This window comes from Phodopus roborovskii, unplaced genomic scaffold, assembly GCF_943737965.1.
Source record: "Phodopus roborovskii unplaced genomic scaffold, PHOROB, whole genome shotgun sequence".
NCBI classification, from domain to species: domain Eukaryota; kingdom Metazoa; phylum Chordata; class Mammalia; order Rodentia; family Cricetidae; genus Phodopus; species Phodopus roborovskii.
In genome coordinates this window covers 70,445-95,331 of record NW_026125082.1, presented here as the reverse complement: position 1 = coordinate 95,331, position 24,887 = coordinate 70,445, and the positions used below count along the sequence as shown (strand labels likewise).

The following is a 24,887-nucleotide window of genomic DNA, read 5'->3' as shown; positions in this document are numbered from 1 at the left end:
GCCAAAGTTGGTTTACATCTCATTGGGTTCTTGACTATTGTTGATCCCTTGGGGTCCCATTGAATTTCCAAACAACTCAAGCTATTGCCAAGATGATTTATTGATTGCTTTCTAAAAACTAATGGTAAGGCCCTGTTGCTGAAATTTATATAAATATATATTAATTCACTCAGTTATAATATTATTTTTAATATTAAAGTATATCAAATTAATAGTAAGTTTACAAGGATTATTTACTATACATATAGAATATATATGAATATATGTATTTATCATTGAAGTTGGAGAAGTCAAACTGGCACATAAATAGAGCTTTAATTTAAAACTTTTAAGAAAATAGCATTATTTTTGGTAGGTAACACTTTAAAAATTCACTTTAGAATATTTTAGTGCAAGTTAAAATGAAAAATGGATAATGGGACTTATTTAGATAAATTTAATTAGGTAAAATATGAATAATGAAATTTATTAAAAATTAGAATAAACACAGTAGTCACCATTCCATAGAAAATGTTCACTGACTTTTTCTGATTTGTTCCTGGAATATTTACCTGCTTAAAATATGCTATTAAAATAGTAAGCAGAATTTTATTTGTGAAAGTACAGTAAGCGAAGCTCAAACCATGCAAAAGCTCAAAATATTAGAGCAGTTTGTAAAAAAAAATAAATAAATAAATAAAAATAAATAAAAAATAAAAAAATAATAGAGCAGTTTGTATATGACCAAAGTGATAAGAACAGTTAGGCAGCTGGATCCAAATAATCCAGTTGTAAAATTATCCAGTAAACATGGGTGAAAAAAAGAAATTTTATGATAAACCACAAATATAAGACATAAGCCATGTGATAAAACATCAAAATGGTGGAGTCAAATAAATCCAAGGGCTGTTTTGTCTTTTCTGTGTCATTTCTGTTCATTTATTGTGGGGTTTTGTTTGTTTGCAGTCTTGAGGACTGAACTGAGCCCCCCACACATGAGGAAAGCACTCTGTCACCACTTTCCAAGATGTTGGTTTGGAGATAGATTCTCACCAAGTTCCCCAACCTGGCCTTCAGCTTACTCAATTGTCTGAGTAGGACTTGAACTTGTAAACCTCCTTCCTGGGCCTCCTGAGTAGCAGGACTATAGGCTTGGACCATCAGACCCAGCCAAGTATTTTTAAATAAATAATTAAAATAAGAAAATCTCTTGAAATCATACTTGAAAATAGCTAATTGGCAATTAGGAAGTAAACATATTAAAGTAGATTTTTCTTTTAAAGGTACAGAAGGCAAACAAATTTGGCAACATTAGAAATGTCAATCAGTGGTTGTCTACAAAAACAAAGTACTGAAACTGACTAGTAGAAAATTTACAGAAGTCATGAATGTAATTCATTCATGTGATGATCAAATATCCTACCACCACACATAGATTGCTTAAAAATCTCCAAAAATGCACCTAAACTAGATGATTGGTGTAGGCTTCCCAGAGCTTTAAAATATGGATAGCTCTAATGATACCAAGATCCACAAGCGACCTGATGCAATTCCAAAGTGTATTTCTTTCATAAATTAAGGTTAACTATTTAAAAATTAATTTCTTCTACTGCATATTAAACATTTGTTCTAAACACCTTGCCAAGAAACTTCTATACATTATCAAAGTTAATTTGAGTGCTATGAACTCCTTTAACAGTGCCGCAAGCTGAAATGCCAGTAATGCATGAATAGGAAGATATATGGCATGGGTGCGTATGTGCTCATATGTGGGGATTGGATTTGGTTCTCCCCCTCACCCCAAAAACTCAGACCTTTATTAGACCCAGCTGAGAGCTGTCTTTCAAGAATAGAAATCCATTATTAAAAGATCCTCTATTTAGTTTTTGTCAAAACATTATGGCTGTGTGATCCACTGACTTCCAAATGTTAAAAGTATTTAATATATTGTCTAAAATCCCCATATATTACAAAGTTGTAGTAACCATTGATATAATTTTGATGTAAAAACAATAAAATCATTTCTGGTGATACAGACCTATTCAGTATGGCTGTATTAAAAGGCATACAGAAAAGCCGGGCGATGATGGCACATGCCTTTAATCCCAGCACTTTGGGAGGCAGAGGCAGGTGAATCTCTGTGAGTTCAAGTCTAGCCTGGTCTACAGAGCTAGTTCCAGGATAGGCTCCAAAGAAATACAGAGAAACTCTGTCTCGAAAAACAAAACAAACAAACAAAAAAAAGCATACAGAAAGAAAGAACACAGCAATGTCTTATAACTTAATAGACAAACTACACTAAATAAAAATATATATATCAAATAATATGGCAGCTAAGGTTTTTTTTAATATGTAACAGAGAAAATAATTTAAGCACACATGCAAAATTAAATGTTTGTGTATATTCTTCATCATATCTCCTAAAAGCAAATGAATATAGAAGATCTCTAAAAATACGTCTAACAAACTTTAAATGTGAAGCTAAAATAAATAAAACTTAACTTTATATGTGAAGCCAAAATAAATAAATACTTTTTACCCATTGGTCATTTATTGAAATCAAACTTATTCCCCACAAAAGAAAGCAACTCTTCTTTCTATAATACAAAATTAAATAAGCATGCTCTGTTTGATGCTTTGTTTATAAACTTTAATGTCTATTATAGAAGAATTATGATCATAAATGTGTCCTCATCAACATAAAATACAATAGGGAAAGGCAGAAAAACCTAGAAATTAATTAGAATGAACAAAACAAAAAGTACAATCAATTGAGAAGAAATTGAACAAGAACCTTAGCACGTGTAATATTTTATACAGCTCAATAGCAATGAATTCCCAGAATAAAATCGCTTGCCAGTGTTGACCCAGAAAGGGGAAAAGCTTCACTGAGAAACTGGAAATGTCATTAAAGAATTGCATTTTTTCTGACTGAGGTTCAAAGCACAACAAATCTATGAATATAAACATGAATATTCATAGGACAATTTGACAAATGTGACCCATTTACTGAAACAACACCTGTAGGTTCTGAACCAGGGACCTCTGTTTCCCTAACCATAGTTTTTGATCATGTTTGTACTACCAGGCATGAATAGTTTCCTGTGGAACGAGCCTCAAATCCCATACAGAGAGTGGATGGTTACCCCTAACCCCTACAAACAGTTGTGTCACTATTGCATAGTGACCACACCTTGCCTTAACTAGGATCAGTGTTGTAGCATGCAGGGCCACTTAAATAAGTCCATTAATATAATCTTCCCTGTTGGCAGCTTGTATAGCACTTTCCACCTCTATGAAAAGTAGCCAGCAAATAGAGTTTTCTGACCAGCTCAAGATTTATTTCTCAATATCCTGAAACCTCTGTGTGTAGTATCTCAGTAATAAGGACTTACGATCTAGCTCCGTTGGACAACCAAGAGTAATGATAATAGCCTATATTGTTTTGGATACCTCTGGGGCCTCCTGACCAATAACTCACAGAAAGGTAAGCTATTCCTGGTACTAAGATTTTCATTTAATAAGTCATGCTATGTGGCATCTACATTGTTCACTCATGCAAGGTACCTCTGCTCCAACTTCCCTTTTTGTTGTTGTTGATATACATTTAATTAGTTTACAAACTAGTGGGGCTTCTTAAGGCTTCCCATATGTCTTTAGTTTTGGTTAATCCCCCTGCTATGCCTTCTTTCTCCCACTCTGTACCCCAACCCCCAACTTAAACCTTTAGTTCCTGGTATTACCTCCTCTATTTTTTCATATTATGTGTGTTATACTATCTACTCTTACTTTATTTCTTACTTGGGTTTCAAGATCAGACTCCATTGTAGCTTCTTCACGCACACTTCATTTTGGTTAGCCCCTCCCTTGCCCCCTCATTTCATGTTCCCATCACTCCTCTACTTGCTTGAACCTTTCTGTTCCCAACATTCCCCCTTTCTATTTTCATTTCACCTATATTCTAATAACCTCCCATCTCTAATTGCACCCTCCACCAATAACTCATTTCTAATTCCCCAAATTACACCTGTCCTCCAGGTTAGATTCTTATTGTAGTGGGAATGAAATTTTCATAGCTAAAACCAGGAAATTTTCCATTGAAAAAAGCCAAGCCAGTTTTAGAACTGAGTACAAAAATTCTAGAGGTAGAGCAAAACACTGATCCACTAAAATTTATTTTAATCATTTTTTAGGAAAGTACTTGACTTTCTGTCTTTTAAAATTATCTTTTTAACTCATTTTGAAACTGCAACAAAATTTCTCTCACTGAATTAAAAGAAGAGAGACCTAATTGGATCTCTGATTCATCTTTTTAACTTTTAAATTTTTTTAGATTTATGTATTTTGTGTATGAATATTTGCAAATGTATGTCTGTGCATCATGTATATGCTTGGTGCCTGTGGAAGTCAGAACTGTTTTATACCCTGGAACTAGACTTAGCATTATTGCAAACCACTGTGTGTATCCTGGGAAATGAACTCTGGTCCTCTGCAAGAGCAAAGAGTGCTTTTAACCATGGAGTCATTTCTCTGTCCCTCTAAAATTTCTCTTTAAAATGTCTAAATGCATTTAGTCAGTAAAAGACCTCACACAAACTTCCCGATGACATATAGCCAATGCCTACCGGTACCCCCACCCCCTGGCATTTACTCTGTCTGACTTCAATCTCTTATCAAAGGAAAAATATGTCATTCCCCGCATGTACCTTAAGTGCAGTTCTTTGTTTTGTCTCCTCGAGGGTGTCATATTGTAAATGTTCTTTTATTTTTTCCTTTATTAACACATTTTCTATTTCTGCTGAGTCACTCCAATTAGCACAAATGCCAGTGTATCTATAACACCAAAATGAACATACATATGTGTGTAGTTTTTATATATACTATATATACATGAGTAAAACACTCAGGAAGTGTTTCATTTGATTTTCAGCCTCCATTGATATTTATTGTTCTCTTTCTCACAGTATAGCCTTCTAAAAAAGAATTTATCCAGCTTCTCTCTTTACCTTGTCTCTGAAGTTGGTGTACTGGGATACTGTAGTGAAAACCTTCACAAAATACCCTACAAAAGTCACCAGCAAGCCACACATTTATAAGTCAATGGTTCCTGTTAAGCCCTGTTTTCTTTTTTCTTTCTTTTTTTTAACTAAGTTTGTTGGAAGCATTTGAGACTCTTCATGACCTTTCTACCTGGCATCCAGAGTGAAGCAAACCATCTCCCCATATCTGCCTCTTTCTTCTCATTTCCCTTTCTGTGCTTTGCTTACCCATACCACCCCTACCTCTTACAGTGACCCCATATGTTTCCCTTCTACAATGTTCACCATGATCCCATTGGCTCTTCTTAACTACCATGTATAGGTTCCTAATACCCAAATGTGTATGTATGCCCTGCATAGACTTCATTTATTAACTCTAGATGATCCAATTGTCTACTACATGTCTATATTTGGATATTGATAAATTATCTCAAACTTAACATTGACAAAATTGAACTCCAGATTATTCTTCCTAAACTCAAATATGATTTGTTTATGACTTTCTTTTCTCAATTAACAGTAACCCCATCTGGGCTGGCTAGCTTTATGTCAACTTGACACCAGCTACAGTCATTTGGGGAGAGGAAACCACAATTGCGAAAATGGTCCCAACCAGAATGGCCAATGAGGCATTTTCTTAATTGTTGGTTAAAGAGGGATATGTTAGCTCTCTTGTAAGCAGTGTCCTCCCTGGACTTGTGGTCCTGGGTTCTATACTTAGGTTGGCTGAGTGAGCCATGAGGAGCAAGCCTATAAGCAATACTCCTCCATGAGCTCTGCATCAGCTCCTGCCTCTAGTTTCCGTCCTTGAGTTCCTGCCCTGACTTCCTTCAGTGATTAACTAAAATGTGGAAGGATAAACCCTTTCCTCCCCAAATTACTCATGATAATAGTGTTTTCCCACAGAAATAGAAACCCTATGACAGAAATTGGTACCATCAAGTGATCAATTACTGTAACTTTTCCATGTGGTTTGTGGGAGAATTTTTTTTAATTTGGGGCTGGAAAAAAACATTGAGTATTCAGAAACCAAGGAGTTGTTCTATAGAAGGTTAGAAAAGAATATGGAGATTAATGCATACAATAAAGGCCTGATTTATGAAGTTTCAGGGAGAGGTTTGAGAACTTTTCAAGGACCTGTTTATGTGATGTTTGAATTAAGAACCCATGGTTCTGATCAGCTAGAACTGTAGAATCATCTGTGATTAATAAAATATCATAACCACTGAAGTGAGACTTTTGCTTTGCTGGGAAAATCAGTATAGATTAAAAAAAGAGACCAGCATTACTGAGACAAAATCTTCTGAAAAGTGTTTCTTCTGGGTCATACAAAGAAGCAATGGTCCAGATGTGGCCAAGGATGTACTTCATGCTGGCAGCCACACTTGGTAATGTGCAAGAGTTTCACAAGTGATTCTGGTTTTGAAGGCATAGATGAGTCATGAACAGCAGCTGAGGCTTTGCTGAAAGAGACCAGAAGGAACCATCAACAAAGGCACAGCTTCAGTAACAGTAGAAGCTCCAACAATGAAAGAGTCCAGGAAAGCAGTTGAGTTTGGCAGCATGTGACAGGGTCAGAATCCCTGAACAGAGTCTAGGAAAGGTTACCAATGAAGGTGCATCCCAGTTTCAGTAAAAATACAAGCATATTGGAGATGCCAGGACCATGTGATGATCACCAAGTACAGAAGCAGCCATGGAGTGCAGCCCGATTGAGGCTAGGAGACAATCTGTGTGTGTGTTTTGCAGGCCATTTGGAGCACAGTTGATCACAAGTGGATCCCAGATATCAAACACTGGTCTTGACATTGCTGGGCTTTGGGTTTTTTTTCTGTTTGAATGTAGCTGTGCCCTGGTTCTTTCCTATTTTCATAAAATGTGTGTAACTTAACCATTTTATTTTATAGGATCTCACAGTAGAAAGACTTTGGAATTCACAAAGACTTTAGAATTTTTGAAAGAATAGATGTTTTAGAGAACCTTTCATCTTTGAACGCGACATTAGGTATTTTAGAGAGAACTTTTAAACTATTGAAATGTTTAAGGACTGTGGGACTTTTTAAAGTCATTATGTTTTATATTGTTATGCTAATATTAACATGTCATCTTGGGGACAAATGAGAAAGGAAAGTTTCTCTTTGTGTAGTGTTACATTTTTTATGTCAAGTTGACAAGGGTCATTGTGCTGGCTTGTTTTATGTAAACTTGACGCAGAAATAGTCACTTGGCAAAAGGAAGCTTTGACTGGTAAAACACCTGTCACCAGATTGGCCTATGGACAAGTTTATGGGGTGTTTTCTTGATGGGTGATTGATGCAGAAGGGCCCAGCTCAATGTAGGTGGTGACACCCCTGGGCTGGTAGTGTTCAGTGTTCTGAGAGCTATAAGAAATCAATGTGAGCAAGCTATGAGAAGCAAGCCATTAATTGTTAATCATTCTTGGCCTCTGCTTCAGTTCCTACATCTAGGTTCTTACCTTAAATTCTTGCTCTGACTCCCTTAGATGACAGACCATTATATGGAAGAAACCATTTCATTCACAGGTTGCTTATGGCCACAATGTTTTATCACAGAGACATAAAACCTAACTAGACACTAACTTTCCAGTTGTCTAAAGCAATACTTTTATTTAAAGGCATCCTTGAGTCTCCTTTTCCTCAGAAACATTATCTAGATAATCAACAAACTTGTTCATTCCAGCACAAAAACAAATTAATACCTAAAACCCCATCTACCACATTTACCCCTCAACCCATACCACCATCACCTTTGCCTGTGGAATGGGCTCATAACTGGTAGTGTTTCTGCTCTTGACATTTTAATTGATCATCATTTAGCAACATTGCAGTTATATTAGGAGAGAAGTCAAGTCATAGCATTTCTCTGTTCAAATTCCACGAATAACTATGAATCTCACATAGAGAAGAAATAAAAACCATTGTAGTTATCTACAACAGCTAATTTTTTTTGCAGATTCATTGTTTTATACATTTTATCTGATGTCATCTTCAACTACCTGCACTCAAATATGCCAAAGACACCCACATCAGTGATGTGAGATTTGCAATCTTTGCTTTCCCTCCCTTTCGCAACTAGTACCCCATAATATTCCACAGGTTATTACTTTCCTGAAATGCTTACTTTCCTTTCTGTAGAACATAAGTGCATAAACTGCCATTCCCCACTCTGCACCTAGAATCTAGAACAGTGCCTGGCTTATAGTGACTATTTGTGAATAAGTAGACGTTTAATAACTGATGCATCATCTTTTAAAATATCTTCCATTTGTTTGCTGAATACAAAAATCTTTTAGTTAACCTGTCAAGATTTTGTATGCCAACATGGCTTCCAAAATAAATCACAAATATATTAAACACAGATCTGGTACATTCTGTGAGCCCCATTATTTCATGTAGATGATGCCTTGGGGGGTTTGCTGAACTTATTTCTTAAAAAAAAATTATGTGCAAAGCACAGTGCTAAATGATTTCTTCTTTCGTGAGATTCAAGCCACATCAATCTGTGTACTTAACAATATCAATACACTATAATATTCTTCTACATGGCATTGGGGTCATCATCAATTCTTTCTTGTACACATTTTACTTGTTTCCATGTTAATATATCTAAAACCACTGGCTATGTCATTAAACTGCTCAGAAATCTCTATAGTTCTCATTTTACTATTAAATAAAACTCAGTCTTATGAAACAGGTGTGTGAACCTTCATAATCTAGATGCCACCTGTTTTCCCTGCATTAAATTTTAATGTATTCTACCTCACATGCCAATCATATTGTTGTATTTACTATTCTCTCTTATACTTTCTACCACTTTTCATTATAACAGTTCTGGATCCGGAAGATGTGAGGGAGAGTCCATACCCTAGATTAGAGCGGTTGATTTATGAGCACAGAAATTCATAATGTTATTATGTCTTTGGATGCAAGCTCTCAATTCTACTAAACAACCTTAGGATTATTTTTGCCTGTTTTTTATAGCCACAATGCTCTCCAGGATTATCATGCACTTTTAGCTAGCTGCATCCTACAGGTCTTTTCTACATGACCTCTTGTCAAGCTGAGTTTTGTGTATTCTCACTATAGTTTGTGAAATAAATGTAACCCTGTGCATCTGTCCTCTTAAAATCTTCTTTGTGAATATGAAGTATCTCTCACCTCTTTGCATCTGCTACGTATGGAACAACAGAGGAAGAAGAGAATAAGATGAGAGAAAAACCATCTTTCTTCACATCAGAATTGTTGTCAGCTTCTTCATCCTCCAAAAGTATCACCTAGATATCTGGCAAAGAAAAAGATTCATGTCCCTGCCAGACAAAATTCCCTCAGTGGTTCCCCACTGACTCCACTGAGGTCTCAGATCTGACATAGTTTGTTTTCCACCCCTTGTCTCTGAGCATATCTTTTAATCACGTGTGTCTCATGGCTTGCACCCTTGTTTCTAGATTTTGTATGTGTCTCACCCAGATGACTGCATCACTTTCCAGCTTCTCTTCCAAAAAACAAAAATGTAACTTCCCTTCAACACTCAGTCCTGCTCTTCTTCCTTTAAGATTCTGTCCTTGGTATCCTGGGTCAGAATGTTCAAGGCTGTGAAATGTCTGTCATGTCACTTATTACAGGGGCTTGAATCATTACTCATTTTCTTTTCCCCTACATCTAGTCTTTGAGCTCTTTAAGCCAATGAGGTGGCTTTCATCTCAATAGCCATAAGTGCTAAGCACGGTGCCAGGTGGTTTGTATCCATTTATCTTGCCAACAAAATGATTCCTCGCTTTCTTTTTCTCTCTTGTTCATCCAAGAAGAGTCCAGGGCAAGTACAGAAGGGCATGGTGGAATTCAATTTAAGCAAAAATGAGATTTCAACCTTTTAATCTTCCAGGTAATAGAGTGAAAATCCAGACTTAGCTACCCATTGTCATTCTTTCAACAAAGAATACATAGTGAGGATGGCTGTAACTAAAAGCTATCAATGAGATTGTTTTCATTTATCCTCACAATAAAATGAAAGATATGACAGATACAAATGATCTGTCATAAGTACGGACAGAATTTCTCCATGACTGTCTCACAGTAAAATATGCACTGTGTTTTCGGGGATACAGTGGTTGGGGATATTAGAATCCTGAGTGGTTTGCTTTTTTTTTTTTTTTTTGCTACAGAGACACTGGTCATTGTTCTTCAGCCATGGCCATGTTAAATGTTCACACTGACAATGAAGACTAGCTTTACCAAAATATGTTCACACAGATAATGAAGCTTTACCAAAATTTGGAACCATCTAATCAATGAAAGATTTCTACAGACTTCTAATGCCTTTTAACCAGGAGGATTCAAATATATATTTAGTCAGAAGTCTCTCCTGGTTCTTTCCAGTTTGAACTCCATCATCATTAAGCCCTAAATAGTCTCAAACTAATGAAGAGTTCTTTCTACAACTTTTACTTTATGTTTCTGTGATCCCAAAATTAGCTAATGCCCATTTACCATGAGCCTTTTAATTCCCTTAGTTATGCCAGCATCCCATGTGTGGCATGTTTTGAGAAATTACCACCTGGATGGCATTGCCCTACATGTGGAATTGGGATGGGGGATGGGAGGGGAGGGTGGTCAAGGGGCATGTGAGGGGGCAGAGAGGGTAATAGGGAGGGAGGGATGGAGGGAGAGGTAACTGAGATCGACATGTAAAATAATAAAATAATTTTTAAAAAAGAAATCTAAAGGTAGATATCTTATTAGAAACACCATCATACTTGTTCTTCTTTTATGGATCCAAGGGAATTGTCAATTGATTAACCTATATATGATTTTAATGATTTGCTTTACTGCTTCTCTGAAGTAGAAATATGTTTTAGAGTCTAAGATAGCTGAGACTTCATTACTTGTTGCAAAATAGAATTTATTTAAGTAGTAGAGTCCCACTGGGGTACGTTCACATGAGTGATTGCCATTACATGCAATCTACCACAACAAATGGTTTCATTGCCTTCAGTGACAGTAGCATCTTCAAATGTGATTCACACTTATAACTAATGAAAATTAAGGCATATTTCACACTTTCTGATTTTTCTATATCCCTTCTGTAGCAACATGATTTCTTAGCAAGACTTCTTCTACATTTGTAAATTATGGAATAATATATGTTGCAGGCAATTCATGAATATGTTTCTCTGGGCTGCTAGACCTGTGTCACTGGCATCTCAAAACACCTACTAAGCTACAAGTCACATTTCAATGTAACTCCTTTTCATTTTAAATATGCTTAAATCACTACTAAAAGTTTATGCCAATACGTTGGTTTGGTCTCCAGCTAATACCACAACATCTTTACATGAAAGGTTTGTTGTATATTATATGTACTGTTTGAAAGTCTTGTAATGCAACAAAGATTAGTTTCCTCTTTTTTTTTTTTTTTTTTTTTTTTTTTTTGCTAAGAATTAAATTAAATCTTAGAGACAAGTAACCTGCTCAGGGTCCCTACTATTGGGTAATTGGATGAAGGTTCAAATGCAAGTCCATCTAACACCAAAATCTGAGCTTTTATTCTGAAACAAGGTCACCATTAAGTATTTGTGTTAGCTCTTATTATCTCCTCATCCGGCTCAAGAAAGACAGGTACTGTGAACAAGTATTTTCCTGTCTAGTCAGTGTCAGAATGTATACTGAAAGTGCTCAAGTTCACAGGGCTAGAAATCATGTAGAATTTAGTTAGCTGTTTTCCTTGCTTTGACTTCTAGAGGATTCTTTAGAATCAGGGACAGTTTTTGGGTTTTTTTTGTTTTTTGTTTGTTTGTGTTTTTGTTTTTGTTTGTTGTTTGTTTGTTTTGTTTGTTCTTTTTCTAATGATGATGGAGGGTAGCTTAAGGCTGTCCTGCGAACAGCAAGTTTATTTACAATCCTTTTCTTTGTTCTATGGATAATATCCAGCATGCATCTCTGATTGGCCCCAGGAGGAAAGATATGTTAATTATCTACTCTACAAGGAAAAACATTGTACAACAGTTGGCTATTCCCTAAAGTTATAAATGCAATTCTAAGCAATTATAAAAGAATATACATATTTATTAAAACTCATTTCTCTTTTTATTATTTTATTTTATATAACAAAGTCCAATTAAATGAAAACATACATTTATACACAATATTTGGGAATTTGGGCGTCGTTCTTTCCAAACTACTTCCTGCTGGTAAGGGGCGCTGTCATGGGGGATTTGAAGAAGATTCAGAAATCCTGGCTGTAGTCTGTAAGGCTGCTTTGTCCAGCTGTTTTGAATGTAGGATCACCTTGTACTCTGTAAAACTCATTTCTATAACAAAAATTTCATTAAACAGATTCATAACAATCAAAACTTGTAAACAGTAGAACTGAAAGTCAAAGTGTTCAGAACCTCCATAAGTTGTAAAGCTGTGGAAATATATAATAGCAATGAGTGATAGTTTTAACAATCAAATAAAACATTTGGAGTAAAACCAGTTTTGAAGCAACTTGCCAGTACTAGAACTTGAAGGTGAGATCTTAATAGTTCAAAGAAATAGAACATTTCCAGAAAGTCTATATTATTCTTGAAGAAAGACAAAGCCTTTGTTTTTAAAAGTAGGAATCCTCAGAGAAGAGCATACCAATCGGTTTTCCAATATCAAATGGTCAGACCTGAAACATAAATACAAGTAACATTATACAAACTGAGAAAGTTACACATATATGTTTGTAACAACAATTAATGAAATAAGATGCTATGAATTTTAAAAAGAGGAAGGAAAGGTATACAAGAAGGTTTGGTTTTAAGTATGTGTATCCTTTGCTTGTATTTTGTATTAAAAAAAAAAAAAGTAAGGAAAAGAACCCCTTATTGTTGAGCATGTTGGCATTGCCCCCTTTATTTTTAATTTATTTTTTTCCTCTTTTTGGGGACATATGAAGCAAGTTATTCTTTTCTGTATCTTTTTCTTTTCTTTTGTAAACCTTTTGGTTTGTTTTGTTTTAAAATGGCTTTATAAAAGGGCTTTTGTAACCCCCCCCAAAAAAGACTTGTTTTATTAAGACAGAGAAGCAAGGTTCAGCACTGGTTCTTGACTTTGTACATTGCCTCTCTTTCTTACTTTCTACTTTTGGTCCTCTTTACCAGGTTTTTAGCCAACACCACTTTCAGAGGTCTCAGTGGTTCCATCAAAGTAAAAGGTTCTACCATCATCAGCTCCGAAAACAACTTTTTCATCTGGAACTTGCAACATGACCCTGTAGGAAAGCCAATGTGGACTCGCCTGGGCAGCTGGCAAGAGGGAAGGATTGTCATGGACTCTGGAATATGGCCAGAGCAGGCCCAGAGGCACAAAACCCACTACCAGCACTCCAATAAGTTACACTTGAGAGTGGTGACATTGATTGAACACCCATTCGTTTTCACAAGAGAAGTAGATGATGAAGGCTTATGTCCTGCTGGACAACTCTGCCTAGATCCTATGACTAATGACTCCTCCATATTGGACAGCCTATTTAACAGCCTCCATAGCAGCAATGATACAGTGCCAATCAAATTCAAGAAGTGCTGTTATGGGTATTGCATTGATCTGCTGGAACAGTTAGCAGAAGACATGAACTTTGACTTTGACCTCTATATTGTAGGGGATGGAAAGTATGGAGCTTGGAAGAATGGTCATTGGACTGGGCTGGTTGGTGATCTCTTGAGTGGAACTGCCAACATGGCAGTCACTTCTTTCAGCATCAATACTGCTCGAAGCCAGGTGATAGATTTCACCAGCCCTTTCTTCTCAACCAGTTTGGGCATCTTAGTGAGGACTCGAGACACAGCAGCTCCAATTGGAGCCTTCATGTGGCCACTCCACTGGACCATGTGGCTGGGGATTTTTGTGGCTCTGCATATCACTGCCATCTTTCTTACTCTGTATGAATGGAAGAGCCCCTTTGGTATGACTCCTAAGGGGCGGAATAGAAATAAAGTCTTCTCCTTCTCCTCTGCCTTGAACGTCTGCTATGCCCTTCTGTTTGGCAGAACAGCAGCCATCAAACCCCCAAAATGCTGGACTGGAAGATTTCTGATGAATCTTTGGGCCATTTTCTGTATGTTTTGCCTTTCTACATACACGGCAAATTTGGCTGCTGTCATGGTAGGTGAGAAGATCTATGAAGAGCTTTCTGGAATTCATGACCCTAAGGTAATTGTTTCCTTTACCCCAGCTTTTCTTGTTGACATAACTCCATGTATTTTTTCTACTTCTGTGGTATGTCTGTCTCCTTTTGATTCAAGAATATTCTCTAAGTTGGTTCAGTCAGTAAGGTAAGTGCAGTACAAGATGAAAACCTGTGTTTTGTACACTGAGATAACATAAAAAGCTTGGAGGGAGGGTTAGCATCTGCTTCTAATCCCAGCACTGCAGAGGTGGAGATGTGCGGATTGTTGGCCAGAGAGTTCAGTGAGTCAGGGCTAGTGAAAGACCTATGTCTAAACACAAGATGGCTGACATCCTGACCACTAACCTTCAAGGCCCACTGCTTGAATCCACATGAACACACACATAGATGCACATATACACACACAGAATGCACCTACATAAATGTATACACATGAACAGGCTTGCAAGAATATTCTCTCTGACAACTGCACAGACCAGTTAAAAAGGTCTTACCTAGTTAAACTAAATGGATTATGATTGTTGTTGTTAACTCAAAATGCAGAGCATTGTGGGTATTTGTTTTAGAGATAATATTGCTTGTACAAACATCTGTTAGTGTAGCTTTTCCTGGTTGTTTAACCATTTGACAGAATGGCTATTAGGGAGTAGTTCTGAAGCACGATAATTCATAGCATTTTACCCACAGAAATCAGAGTAACCTGATTAATTACTTTTGGAGGAACGTAATAGAAATAAATGTGAGATCATATTTTAAGTAGCAAACCATTTGTTTTATTGTTAAAATACCCAAAGAAATGGAAAGAGGTGACATATTATCTTAAACACACTGAGGTCAGCTGTGAGTACCTTATGAGAATCTGAAGAAGGAATCTGAACTGAGGTAGGAAGGGTGTCCTTACAGGGTAAGGAAAGCTGAAGTCAACCAATTTAAGTTAAGGAAGGGTTCTTACAAAGCCATTAGAATGTTCACAGGCATTTTTAAAAAAATGTATCTATCTTGGATGCCTTAGCCATCCAACTATATGGGTAGAAGGAAGTGGAGAAGGAAAATAAACACCAATCAAGATGTGATGATTAACTTATTTTCAGCTTGACTCAACCTGGAATGACCCAGGGTGTGTGATTCCAAAGAGGTTTAACTGACTATGGAGAACCGAGCCTGAGTATGGGAAGCACCATCCTATGGTCTGCAGACCAAAGATGAATAAAAATAGGAAAACAGATCAGATGAGCATTAACACTCATGTCTCTCTGCTTCCTGACTGTGGGCATATTACCCACTGTCTTACACTCATGTCATCATGGCTTCTTTGCAATTGTCTGTATGAACTCAACATAAAATAAAATAATCTCTTCTTGAATTAATTTTGTCAGGTTTGTCTATAACAATAAGAAAAACAATTAGTTCACTAATACATGTCTATCACTCATGCAAAGATAGCCATATCTATGTTCTCTCTGGATTAAAACGGGATCCCTTTCAATGGGTAAGTAAATAGAGACTTCAGGCTAAGTAATATGAACAGGTCCAGGGGAGCCATTGAAATCAGACCCAAGGGTATACTGAAGCCCTGATGGAGACAGATCCTAAGCAGAGTGCATCCCAATGTATGGAAAGCAGCTGCAGCTGGTCTAGATAGAAAACACTGAGAACACACCAAGATCAAAGCAAGATAAGCTAAGTCATCTTTCAAATGGTGTAGCCATCATCATACCTTTTTTGATGCCTCTCACCACTCAGATATCAAGGTACTGATCTATATGTCTATACCTCTATTGAATTTTCATCCATTTCATAAAACATCAGAAAACTGGAAATCTATCAACTATTCTCAGCAACTGATGGAGTGACCCAGAGGACTGGTGACATCACCAGAGAATTCTCAGGAACAGTTGTGATGAAAATGTAAAGTCTGTACTACTAAAAGAACATGAGAAATTTTACCTGTATGCAACTGCAAACATCCTAATGTGTAAAATGAGTCCACAAGAATGGATTGAGAAAAAAAAAAAAAAAAGCTTTACTAACTAGGAAAGAAATTGTGTTGCTTCTTAATGAACACTCAACACTTTATATTATGAGCTGGAATCCAGCCAAATGCAAATAAGCCCTTTAGAACAAACAAATGTATCACCCCAATACAGACTTTGGTGATGCAGCAGCGATCACACTCTATAGCAGTACTACCATCTGCCACTCATCATTTTCCCCAGTAGTCCTGTAGATCTCTCCAACATTCAGTCTTGGTAGACTTATGCAGACTTTGTGCAAGAATCTTGGCAATGTGACTTTGCAATTAAAAATAGGAAATGGAAACTATTCATCCCACTTTAGCATAAAGACATTCAATCTATGCATGTGGTGCAGATTCCACATTATTATCTTATGTAAAAGACTGAGCACAATACTAACTAGAGTTTCATTCATCAGAAGGTGGTTGGCCATAATTAAGTCCTGAGTGCCAAGCATGAAAAACCTGAAGCAGTAGCTAGTCAGAAGAGTAAGAAGAAAATTAGACAGGTAAATAATACACAGCAGAGTAACTTCTAAGAAAAAAATTAGTTACAGGACTGAGGAGATGGTTCAGTGAGTAAAGTGCTTGTTGTGCAAGCATGAGGACCTGGGTTTGAATCCCCACTACCCACTTTAAAAGGCCGGCATGGCTCTCTTTTACCCAGCACTGGGGGATTTACATCAGTATCTATAACATATATATATATATGTGTGTGTGTGTGTGTGTGTGTGTGTGTGTGTGTGTGTGTGTATTCATCAAGAAAAAACAATTGAATGTTAAAAGGTGGCATTGAACAAAACAGATTAAAATAGCTAATATTTTATCTTACCCCACTGAGAATAGCTAAATTTAAAAAAAGAAAGAAAGAAAAGACAACTAACTAATGTTGGCATGGCTTGAGAGAAAGCAGAGCACTTCTTTAGTGCTGATGCAAGTACAAACTGATTCAGCCACTATGGAAATCAGTGTGAAAGTTTAGAAAAATAGATCTTCCACTTACATCATTCTTAGGAATATACCTAAAAGACTCTATATCCTACTGCCCATTCTTGTTCATTGCTGCTGTGTTCACAGTAGCTAGGAAGTGAAACAACATAGATGCCCATCAAGTTTTATTCTTTTTTAAATTGATTTTTATTTAAATTAAAAATAATCTTATGTTACATACCAATCCCAGTTCCCACTCCCTCCCATCCTCCCATTCCACCTATTATCCTCCCATCCTACTCCATCAAATCTGTCATCATCAAAGTCTGTCACATTATTTGGGACAGGGCCTGTACATCCAGGCCTAGAGACCTTCCCTCCAAAGGGAAGGACTCCCCAAAGTCCATTCGTGCACTGGGGATAAATACTGGTTCACTGCTAGAGCTCCCATAGACTGCCCAAGGTCCCTAACTGACACCCACCTTCAGGGAGCCTGGTTTGGACTTATGCAGCTTCCCCAGCTGTCAGACTGGAGTCCATGAGCTCCCACATGATCAGGTCAGCTGCTTCTGTGGTTTTCCCCAGCAAGGCACTAACCCCTTTGCTCATCACTCCTCCTTCTCTACAACTGGATTCCAGGAGTTAAGCTCAGTGCTTAGCTGTGTATTTCTGCTTCTGCTTCCATTAGCTACTGGATGAAGGCTCTATGATGGCATTTAAGGTAGTCATCAATCTCATTATAGGGGAAGGGCATTTAAGGTAGCCTCTCCACTATTGCTTAGACTCTTAGCTGGGGTCATCCTTGTGGGTTCCTAGAGATTACTTAGGGCCAGGTTTCTTGGTAAGCCCATAATGGCTTCCTCTGTTAAGGTATCTCTTTCCTTGCTCTCCTTCTCGGTCTTCCTCCAACTCAACCTACCTAATACCTGCTTTTTCTCCCATGTCCCTTTCCTTCCCCCCATGCTCCCAATCCACCCCTTCCCTTTCTCAGGGGTCCATACACATCTCTCCTACTTTGATACACTTCAATTATGATATAGAACCACAAATTTCTTGAAGTTTGACATCTGTTTTATTGCTATAAGCTAATAATTCCCCAAATTTGAATTAGAGGTGATATGTTATGTGAAACATCCATCACATCCTGAGAACTTTCACCTCTGACTCACTGTCTGTCTCATTTCACTACATATCCCTTCATCCCCAGTTAAGAAAATGACTGCATACAGTGGAAAGGATACCATAAATGCCCTTCCCTGATAATTAGATCAATGACTAACTTATCCACCATCATAGAGCCCTCATCTAGTAGCTGATGGAAACAGAAGCAGACACCCATAACTAAACACTGAGCTGAACTGGAATCCAGATGCAGAGAGGACAAGACCAGGCTAAAGAAACACATAGAGACAGCTGACCTGAACAAGGAGGACTGATAGCTGGGAATCCAGCTTGGGACTGACTCAGCTCCCCAAACATGGGTCTCAGCTAGAAGGCCTGAGCAGTCTAAGGGACCTTGAACAGTGGAACCAGGTTGTATTCCTGGTGCACAATAGGATTTTGGGGGCACATTTCCCATGGAGGGATACTCCCTTAACATAGAAACAGGAGAGAAAGTCTAGTCCCTACTCCAAATGACTCCTACTCCAGGAGGATGACCCCTTGTGGAAGGTATCACCCTACATATGGAGTGGGGAGGAATGGGAGGGAAGGGTAGTCAGGGGCCATGAGAGGGTGGGAGAAAGGGAGAGAGGGAGGGTGAGGGAACTGGGATCAATATATAAAATAAAATAAATAAATAAAAAAAGAAAATGACTACATTAGCCATCTAAGCATAATAAATCTGATATAGAGGTAAAGGGGTTCCATACCCTGTTTCTTAAAATTTCTTTTCTATTTTATATAATATTTTAAAGCATAATAATGGCATTTTCTTGTTGTTATATAGTTTAAATTTCTAGCCCAATTATCCCAGTCTGTGTGTGTGTGTGTGTGTGTGTGCATGTGTGTGTGTGCGCGCGCGCGCATGCTTGCGTGCGTGTATGTTATGCATGTGAAGATGAGGGTGAGTCCACCCATACTTGCCAGTTTGGAGGCAGAGTTGAGTATCAGGTGACTTCCTCTACTGCTCTCTATCTTATTTGAAATATGATCTCTGGCTGATGTTGGCGCTTATCAATAGATATACCGGATGGCCAACAAGACCCCGGGATCTGCCTTTCTCTATGAGCTCCACCTGTCATAAGGTCACAGACATGTGCCTCCTTTCCCAGATTTTATGTACTACAGGTTCAAACTCAAGTCTTCATGATTATACATCAAGCACTTTAATCAATCATTTTCCCAGCACCTGGAATATATTTTATATAATCTCTCTTGGTTTGTTAAATTTAAGTCATAGTAATATAAAGTATCTCTTTGAGATATTGTACTTAAACACAACAAAAAAGAAAAAAAACATTGACTTAAAAATCAAGATTTATGGTGATCTCTATCTATACAGGGACTACCTAGAAATTGAGTCTTAGTAGCAAAAGAGTCCATAATGTTGATGATAGACAACTTACAGTGAATGAAACACCTACATTTTTTTCTTGAATATAATTGTCTATCACACAAGCTGTTCATTCACACAATTAATAAAACTGTTAAGAAACAAGACGGTGAACATTTCATCATCACTTTGGTGTTAAAATTCATTGGTATCAACCAACCATGTGAATCAGAAATAAAATTAAAAGGCTATGTGAGACAGGCCAATTTACAATTGGTTGACAGTTGCAGCAGGTAGTGGATGCTAGAAATCACCTGAACTCCCCAGCAGGGGTGGGCCTTACCTTGTGAACATACAGATAACCCTAAGACAGAGAGGCTGTCTTGATGTGCAAAGAAATTCAAGATAGTGGTTCTATCTTTATCTGTTTTTTTCCTCCTATAGTAATTTATGTTACACTTAAAGTGGTATATGCATTTTATACATATTTCTACCACCCTGCCTGGAAGCTAGTTCCATGCTTTTTCACAGTAGGCATGCTCCTGAAACATGAGGCCACGGAAGCAGGGTTTATGAGTGATATATTTAATAGAACATACTAGAACATGTGTGGATATTCTCCCAACACTAAATTGGCACTGTATATCATGTAGAAAATGTATCCAACAGACCCACATACCTCAAGCCATTTCCTTGTAGCAATGACAGCTGGATAATTTCATTTCTAACCATCAATGTCTTAGTTTGATTTTTAGCAAAAGTGAAAGAAAATTCTATCCCTGCCATCTATCACTGTACTAGGATATAAGACAGAATGAGAAAATCACTTCACAAATACTGAAGTTCAATGATGAAATAAATCCCCACCCCCTGCCACAGAGTTAGCAAGCACTATTAAAGCACACAGAAGGACTCAAAATGACTGATTTGCTGATTTTTAACAGACTTTCTAGTATTTTTCTCTCAGCTTCTCACATAAAAAAGCTTCCTTTAGCCTAAATCTCTAACAATAAAGAAAAAGGCAGCTCTATAGAGCAGACAGGAGGCTAGTATCACTGTATAGACACATGATAGTTCTGCTTTAGAAAAATCCCCAGTGAACAGCTCCGTAAATTTAAAATACAAATTAGACCTTCTATGAGAGCAAGAACAGATTTAGCCAGAAATGGTATTTCAAAGGACACAGTCCCAACCTAGTAGAATATTAGCAACACTTCCCAAAATAATAAAACAATACCATCTTGATTTTTCTTCATATAATAGCAAGCTACTTCCCAATAAAGCAAATGAATTTATATCATATATGCTAGCCATGAAGAAGGAAAGATTACCATAACTCTAATACAACGAAGACCCTGAAAAAGGGATCTTGAGGGAGGGAACAAAGAAAACCACACCAACCCATTCCTTTATTCTTTAATTTATCCCAAGCAGCAACTTCTATTTCAGGTATCTTGCTGTGTGGCTGGCAATTTATTAATGAGCTGAACAGACACTGCCCTTGCAAGTTGGATTTATTGAAAAAGAAAAACATTTTAAAAAGGAGCCTGTGGGTCATCGAATGGTTTTAAACTGAATTAAGTTGCTTTGTAGAAGAATACAACATGGCCAGTGCCTTGTAGGACATAAAATCAGAGGATACCCCAAGAGAGGTCAAACAGCTACAGAGCAGTTGAGTGGGGAGTAGGTGTTAAAGGAGAGCACTTCCAGGTGATGTGGCAGTTATGCAGAAGGGACGCTTTATTGAAACATGTGGATCCCTTAGGACATGGGGTCGGCAGAACTAGGTTATTAAGCATGAACCTCAGCATGTCATCCAGCTTCTAGCTCCTGTCAATGTTCTTTGCTTCCTGTTCCTCCATGATATGAACAGCACAGCCTCATCTTCCCACCACCACAGATTGAACCTCTGCCACAGACTCCAGTGACATTATTTCCCTGCTTCAAGAACTGAAATCTATCTGAAACCATGAGCCAAAATAAATCTCTTTTTCCACATATTGTTTCTTCCAAGAATTTTCTCAAAAATGATGCAAAAGTAACTAATACAGTAATCATATATTAAGCTGTCCTAATTTAACATTAGTTAGTATACCACATTATTATATTAACTATTTAACATATATCTTAATCTTTAAAAGTGAATCCAGAACTTCCACATCTTTAATAGCATTAATAGCAATGACTAGAATATTTAATAGTTAATAGCAATGATAACAAATATAACAGAAATAACATATAATAGCAATAAAAAAGTAAAGCTAATGCTCATTGACCACTCCTCATATGTCAGGTACTGGGGTATGTGGACCCCTGGAGAGGGACCTCATGAATGAGTCTTACAAATTTCCTAACCTTCCTGAGTTTGATGAACCCTCTCTTTCCCTCAGGAGGGAACATTTCAATCCAGACATAATACCTACAAAACATTTTGTAGCGTTTTTTATTACTGTCATAATCACTGTTCTATTGCTGTGAAGAGATACCCTGTCCAAGGCAACTCTTACAAAAGGGCTTTCTTACAGTTTCAGAGGCTTAATCCATTATTATGGTAAGGAACATGGTGGCACATGCAGACACAAGAGCCATAGCAGAGAGCTGCAGTCTGAACCACAGGGAGAGAGAGAAAGATTGAACCTGGCATGGGCTTTTGGTACCAGTGACACATTTCCTCCAACAAAGGCACAACCCTAATTCTTGTAATCTTTTCAAACAATTCCAAAGTCCAAACTTCAATGTCTCTTCTGAGATGCATGGTAATCTCTGTAATTCTGAACCCCTGTAAAATCAAGGTCAAAACGCAGATCACAACATACAATAACACACAATATGCATTACCATTCTAAAAGGGAGGAAAGGAAGAGGAGTGGGGAAATGACAGACAAAATCAAGACTAAAAAACAGCTGGACAATTCTAAATTCTGCATCTCCGTATCTAAAGTCAAAGTGCTCTTCAGACCTCCAACTTTGTTTTAATCTCTCAGTTTTAATCTCTCTTAGACCACATGTGGTCTGGAACTTTTGGGGGGGACAGGTATCTCATGACTCTGGTAAATGCAAATACTAATTTACTAATTATATTTATTTTTTCTTTTTTATTCTCTCACACACGTGCAAACACACACACACACACACACACACACACACAGAGGCACACAAACACACTGCTAGTATCAATCGATAAATGACAACATTCTCCCATTGAGCTAAGTCCTAAACAGAAGCTAAGAGGCAATTTCAATTTTTGCTCATCAGTAGCAGATTCATTGACATCCTAAGTCATTTCTGGCTTCATACTGTTTCTTTTCCTTAGATTTTCTCACCTTTTTCTCTTGTTTGTTTTTGTTTTTTGTTTTGTTTTGTTTTGTTTTTGTTTTGTGACAAAGTTTCTCTTTGTAACAGACCTAGGTGTTCTAGAACTCACTCTGTAGACCAGGCTGGCCTCAAACTCAAAGAGATCCACCTGCCTCTGTCTTCTGAGTGCTGGGATTAAAGGATTAAAGGCATGTGCCACCACTGCACTGCCTAATTTAGCCATTTTTAAAATGCATGTTTATATTTGCTTCAAGTCTTTTGGTGATTGAGTCAAAATATATATTATATACTATTAAAGTAAATAAATAATAATATTAAAATCAACCTAGAAAATAAAATTACCAATGAATATAAAATATGTTCAATTTCTAATCAATGAAGTGCTAATTAAAACAATAAGGCTATACTATACTTCAATACCAAGAATTTTTATTGGTGGGTTTTGCTACAAGCATTAGGATGATGTTTTACAGGATTATTTAGAGAATAAATCAACTTTACCACAAGCTACCAAAAGTCTTAAAATCCTTTCACCTTTGGCCTCTACTTTATGAATCTGTCAAAACAAAATAATCTAATGTGTGGAAAGCAATTTGTTGTTAAAAGTCACTACAGTTTCAGTCAAAACAGCAAGTACTTGGAAATCACATGAATATTCAATCACAGTATAATTAATGAATTATAATGTTTCTGTGTGGCGATTAATCCATTAGAGATAGCTTTTAAGATGTAAAACTATTGAAATACAGTAAATGAAAATTCAAGCTACAAAGTTCTACAACAGTTCCATATATAAAATTTTCCATTTTAAGATACATATATAATCAGAAAAGTGATTTGAAGAAAATAACCCATAATTCACACAGCACTGTGTATGTATAATATCACAGCACAGATTTGGGGCTACTGCAATTGTAGGAAGTACTTATTGTGCTATTCAACTCCATGCTTCCTGCAATGTTCAAGTAGACATATGAAGTTTAAAAAAGTGCTTAACTGAGTATGAAAACAACTCAGACTGGGAAACAGTCTCTGTATGATGGCTTCCTATGAGCTGCTGCTGACAGCAGCCTTTTAATTCCATGTAGAATGATGACTTCTCCAAGGTGCAATGTTCCCACAGTAAAATAGCCACACCTTAAACATACTTGGACTGTTCACAGAGATTTTAAGAATGAAATTTTCATCCTCTCCTCATCCTGGGATTTAACACAACCTAAGATAATCATGTTGACTATTTGCTAATTTTGCATCTTTCTAATTTGCCACCATATAACCTAGCATGTTGCTAGGTGAACAATAAATTTTCTATTTAAAAAAAAATAGTCAGCATTGTTGAATAAAGGTATAGCATTTTGCAGTGATCACTTTGAAATCAGTGCTTTTAGGGTGGCTTTCTGAAAACAATCTCATACCAGAGGCTATGGAACAAACAGCAAGAAAGTCTAACACTGAAATAAGATGCAGAGGGCACAGTTCTTTCAGAGGACATTTGTATCAACTGCATATTGGCTATGTGTTGTTTGGCAAGTTGTAGGACCTCTGATAGCTCAGCATAAGAGATTCTTGGTGGGAAATATTCAGCTAGTATTTGCATTTCATCCACCACTACATGATAAACTATATGGCACTAGAGACCAAATCTGTCATATACAACTAACTCTGGGGCCCAAGAAAATGTTAATCACTTAAGTAATTGTTAGTTTAAAGAAAAAATAGCTATGACTGTGAAGCCAAGCAAAGTTGGCTACCAGGAGTCCAGTAGGACAGAAATAGAGAAATTAAGTTACAAAATGCATCCAGCAGCAGTTTGCAGTATGTGAGTCAGGAGACTAGACATGAACAAACCTACAAAACAAAGCCCAACTATCATCATAGAGCTTTCATTCAGTAATTGATGGAAACAGATTCAGAAATTCACAGCCAAGAATCAGGCCGAGCTCTG

General features: G+C 37.1%; 1 protein-coding gene across 1 annotated transcript in view; it reads left to right on the top strand.

The window, feature by feature from the left end:
• Positions 1–24,887, top strand: part of LOC127225856 (glutamate receptor ionotropic, NMDA 3A-like) — a gene marked incomplete at its 5' end in the record, with an annotated part of 91,455 nt that overhangs the window by 18,023 nt on the left and 48,545 nt on the right. The window contains one exon of the mRNA XM_051189478.1: positions 13,165–14,212. Within this exon, the coding sequence (XP_051045435.1) occupies positions 13,165–14,212 (1,048 nt within the window). The remainder of the gene's footprint in view (positions 1–13,164; positions 14,213–24,887) is intronic.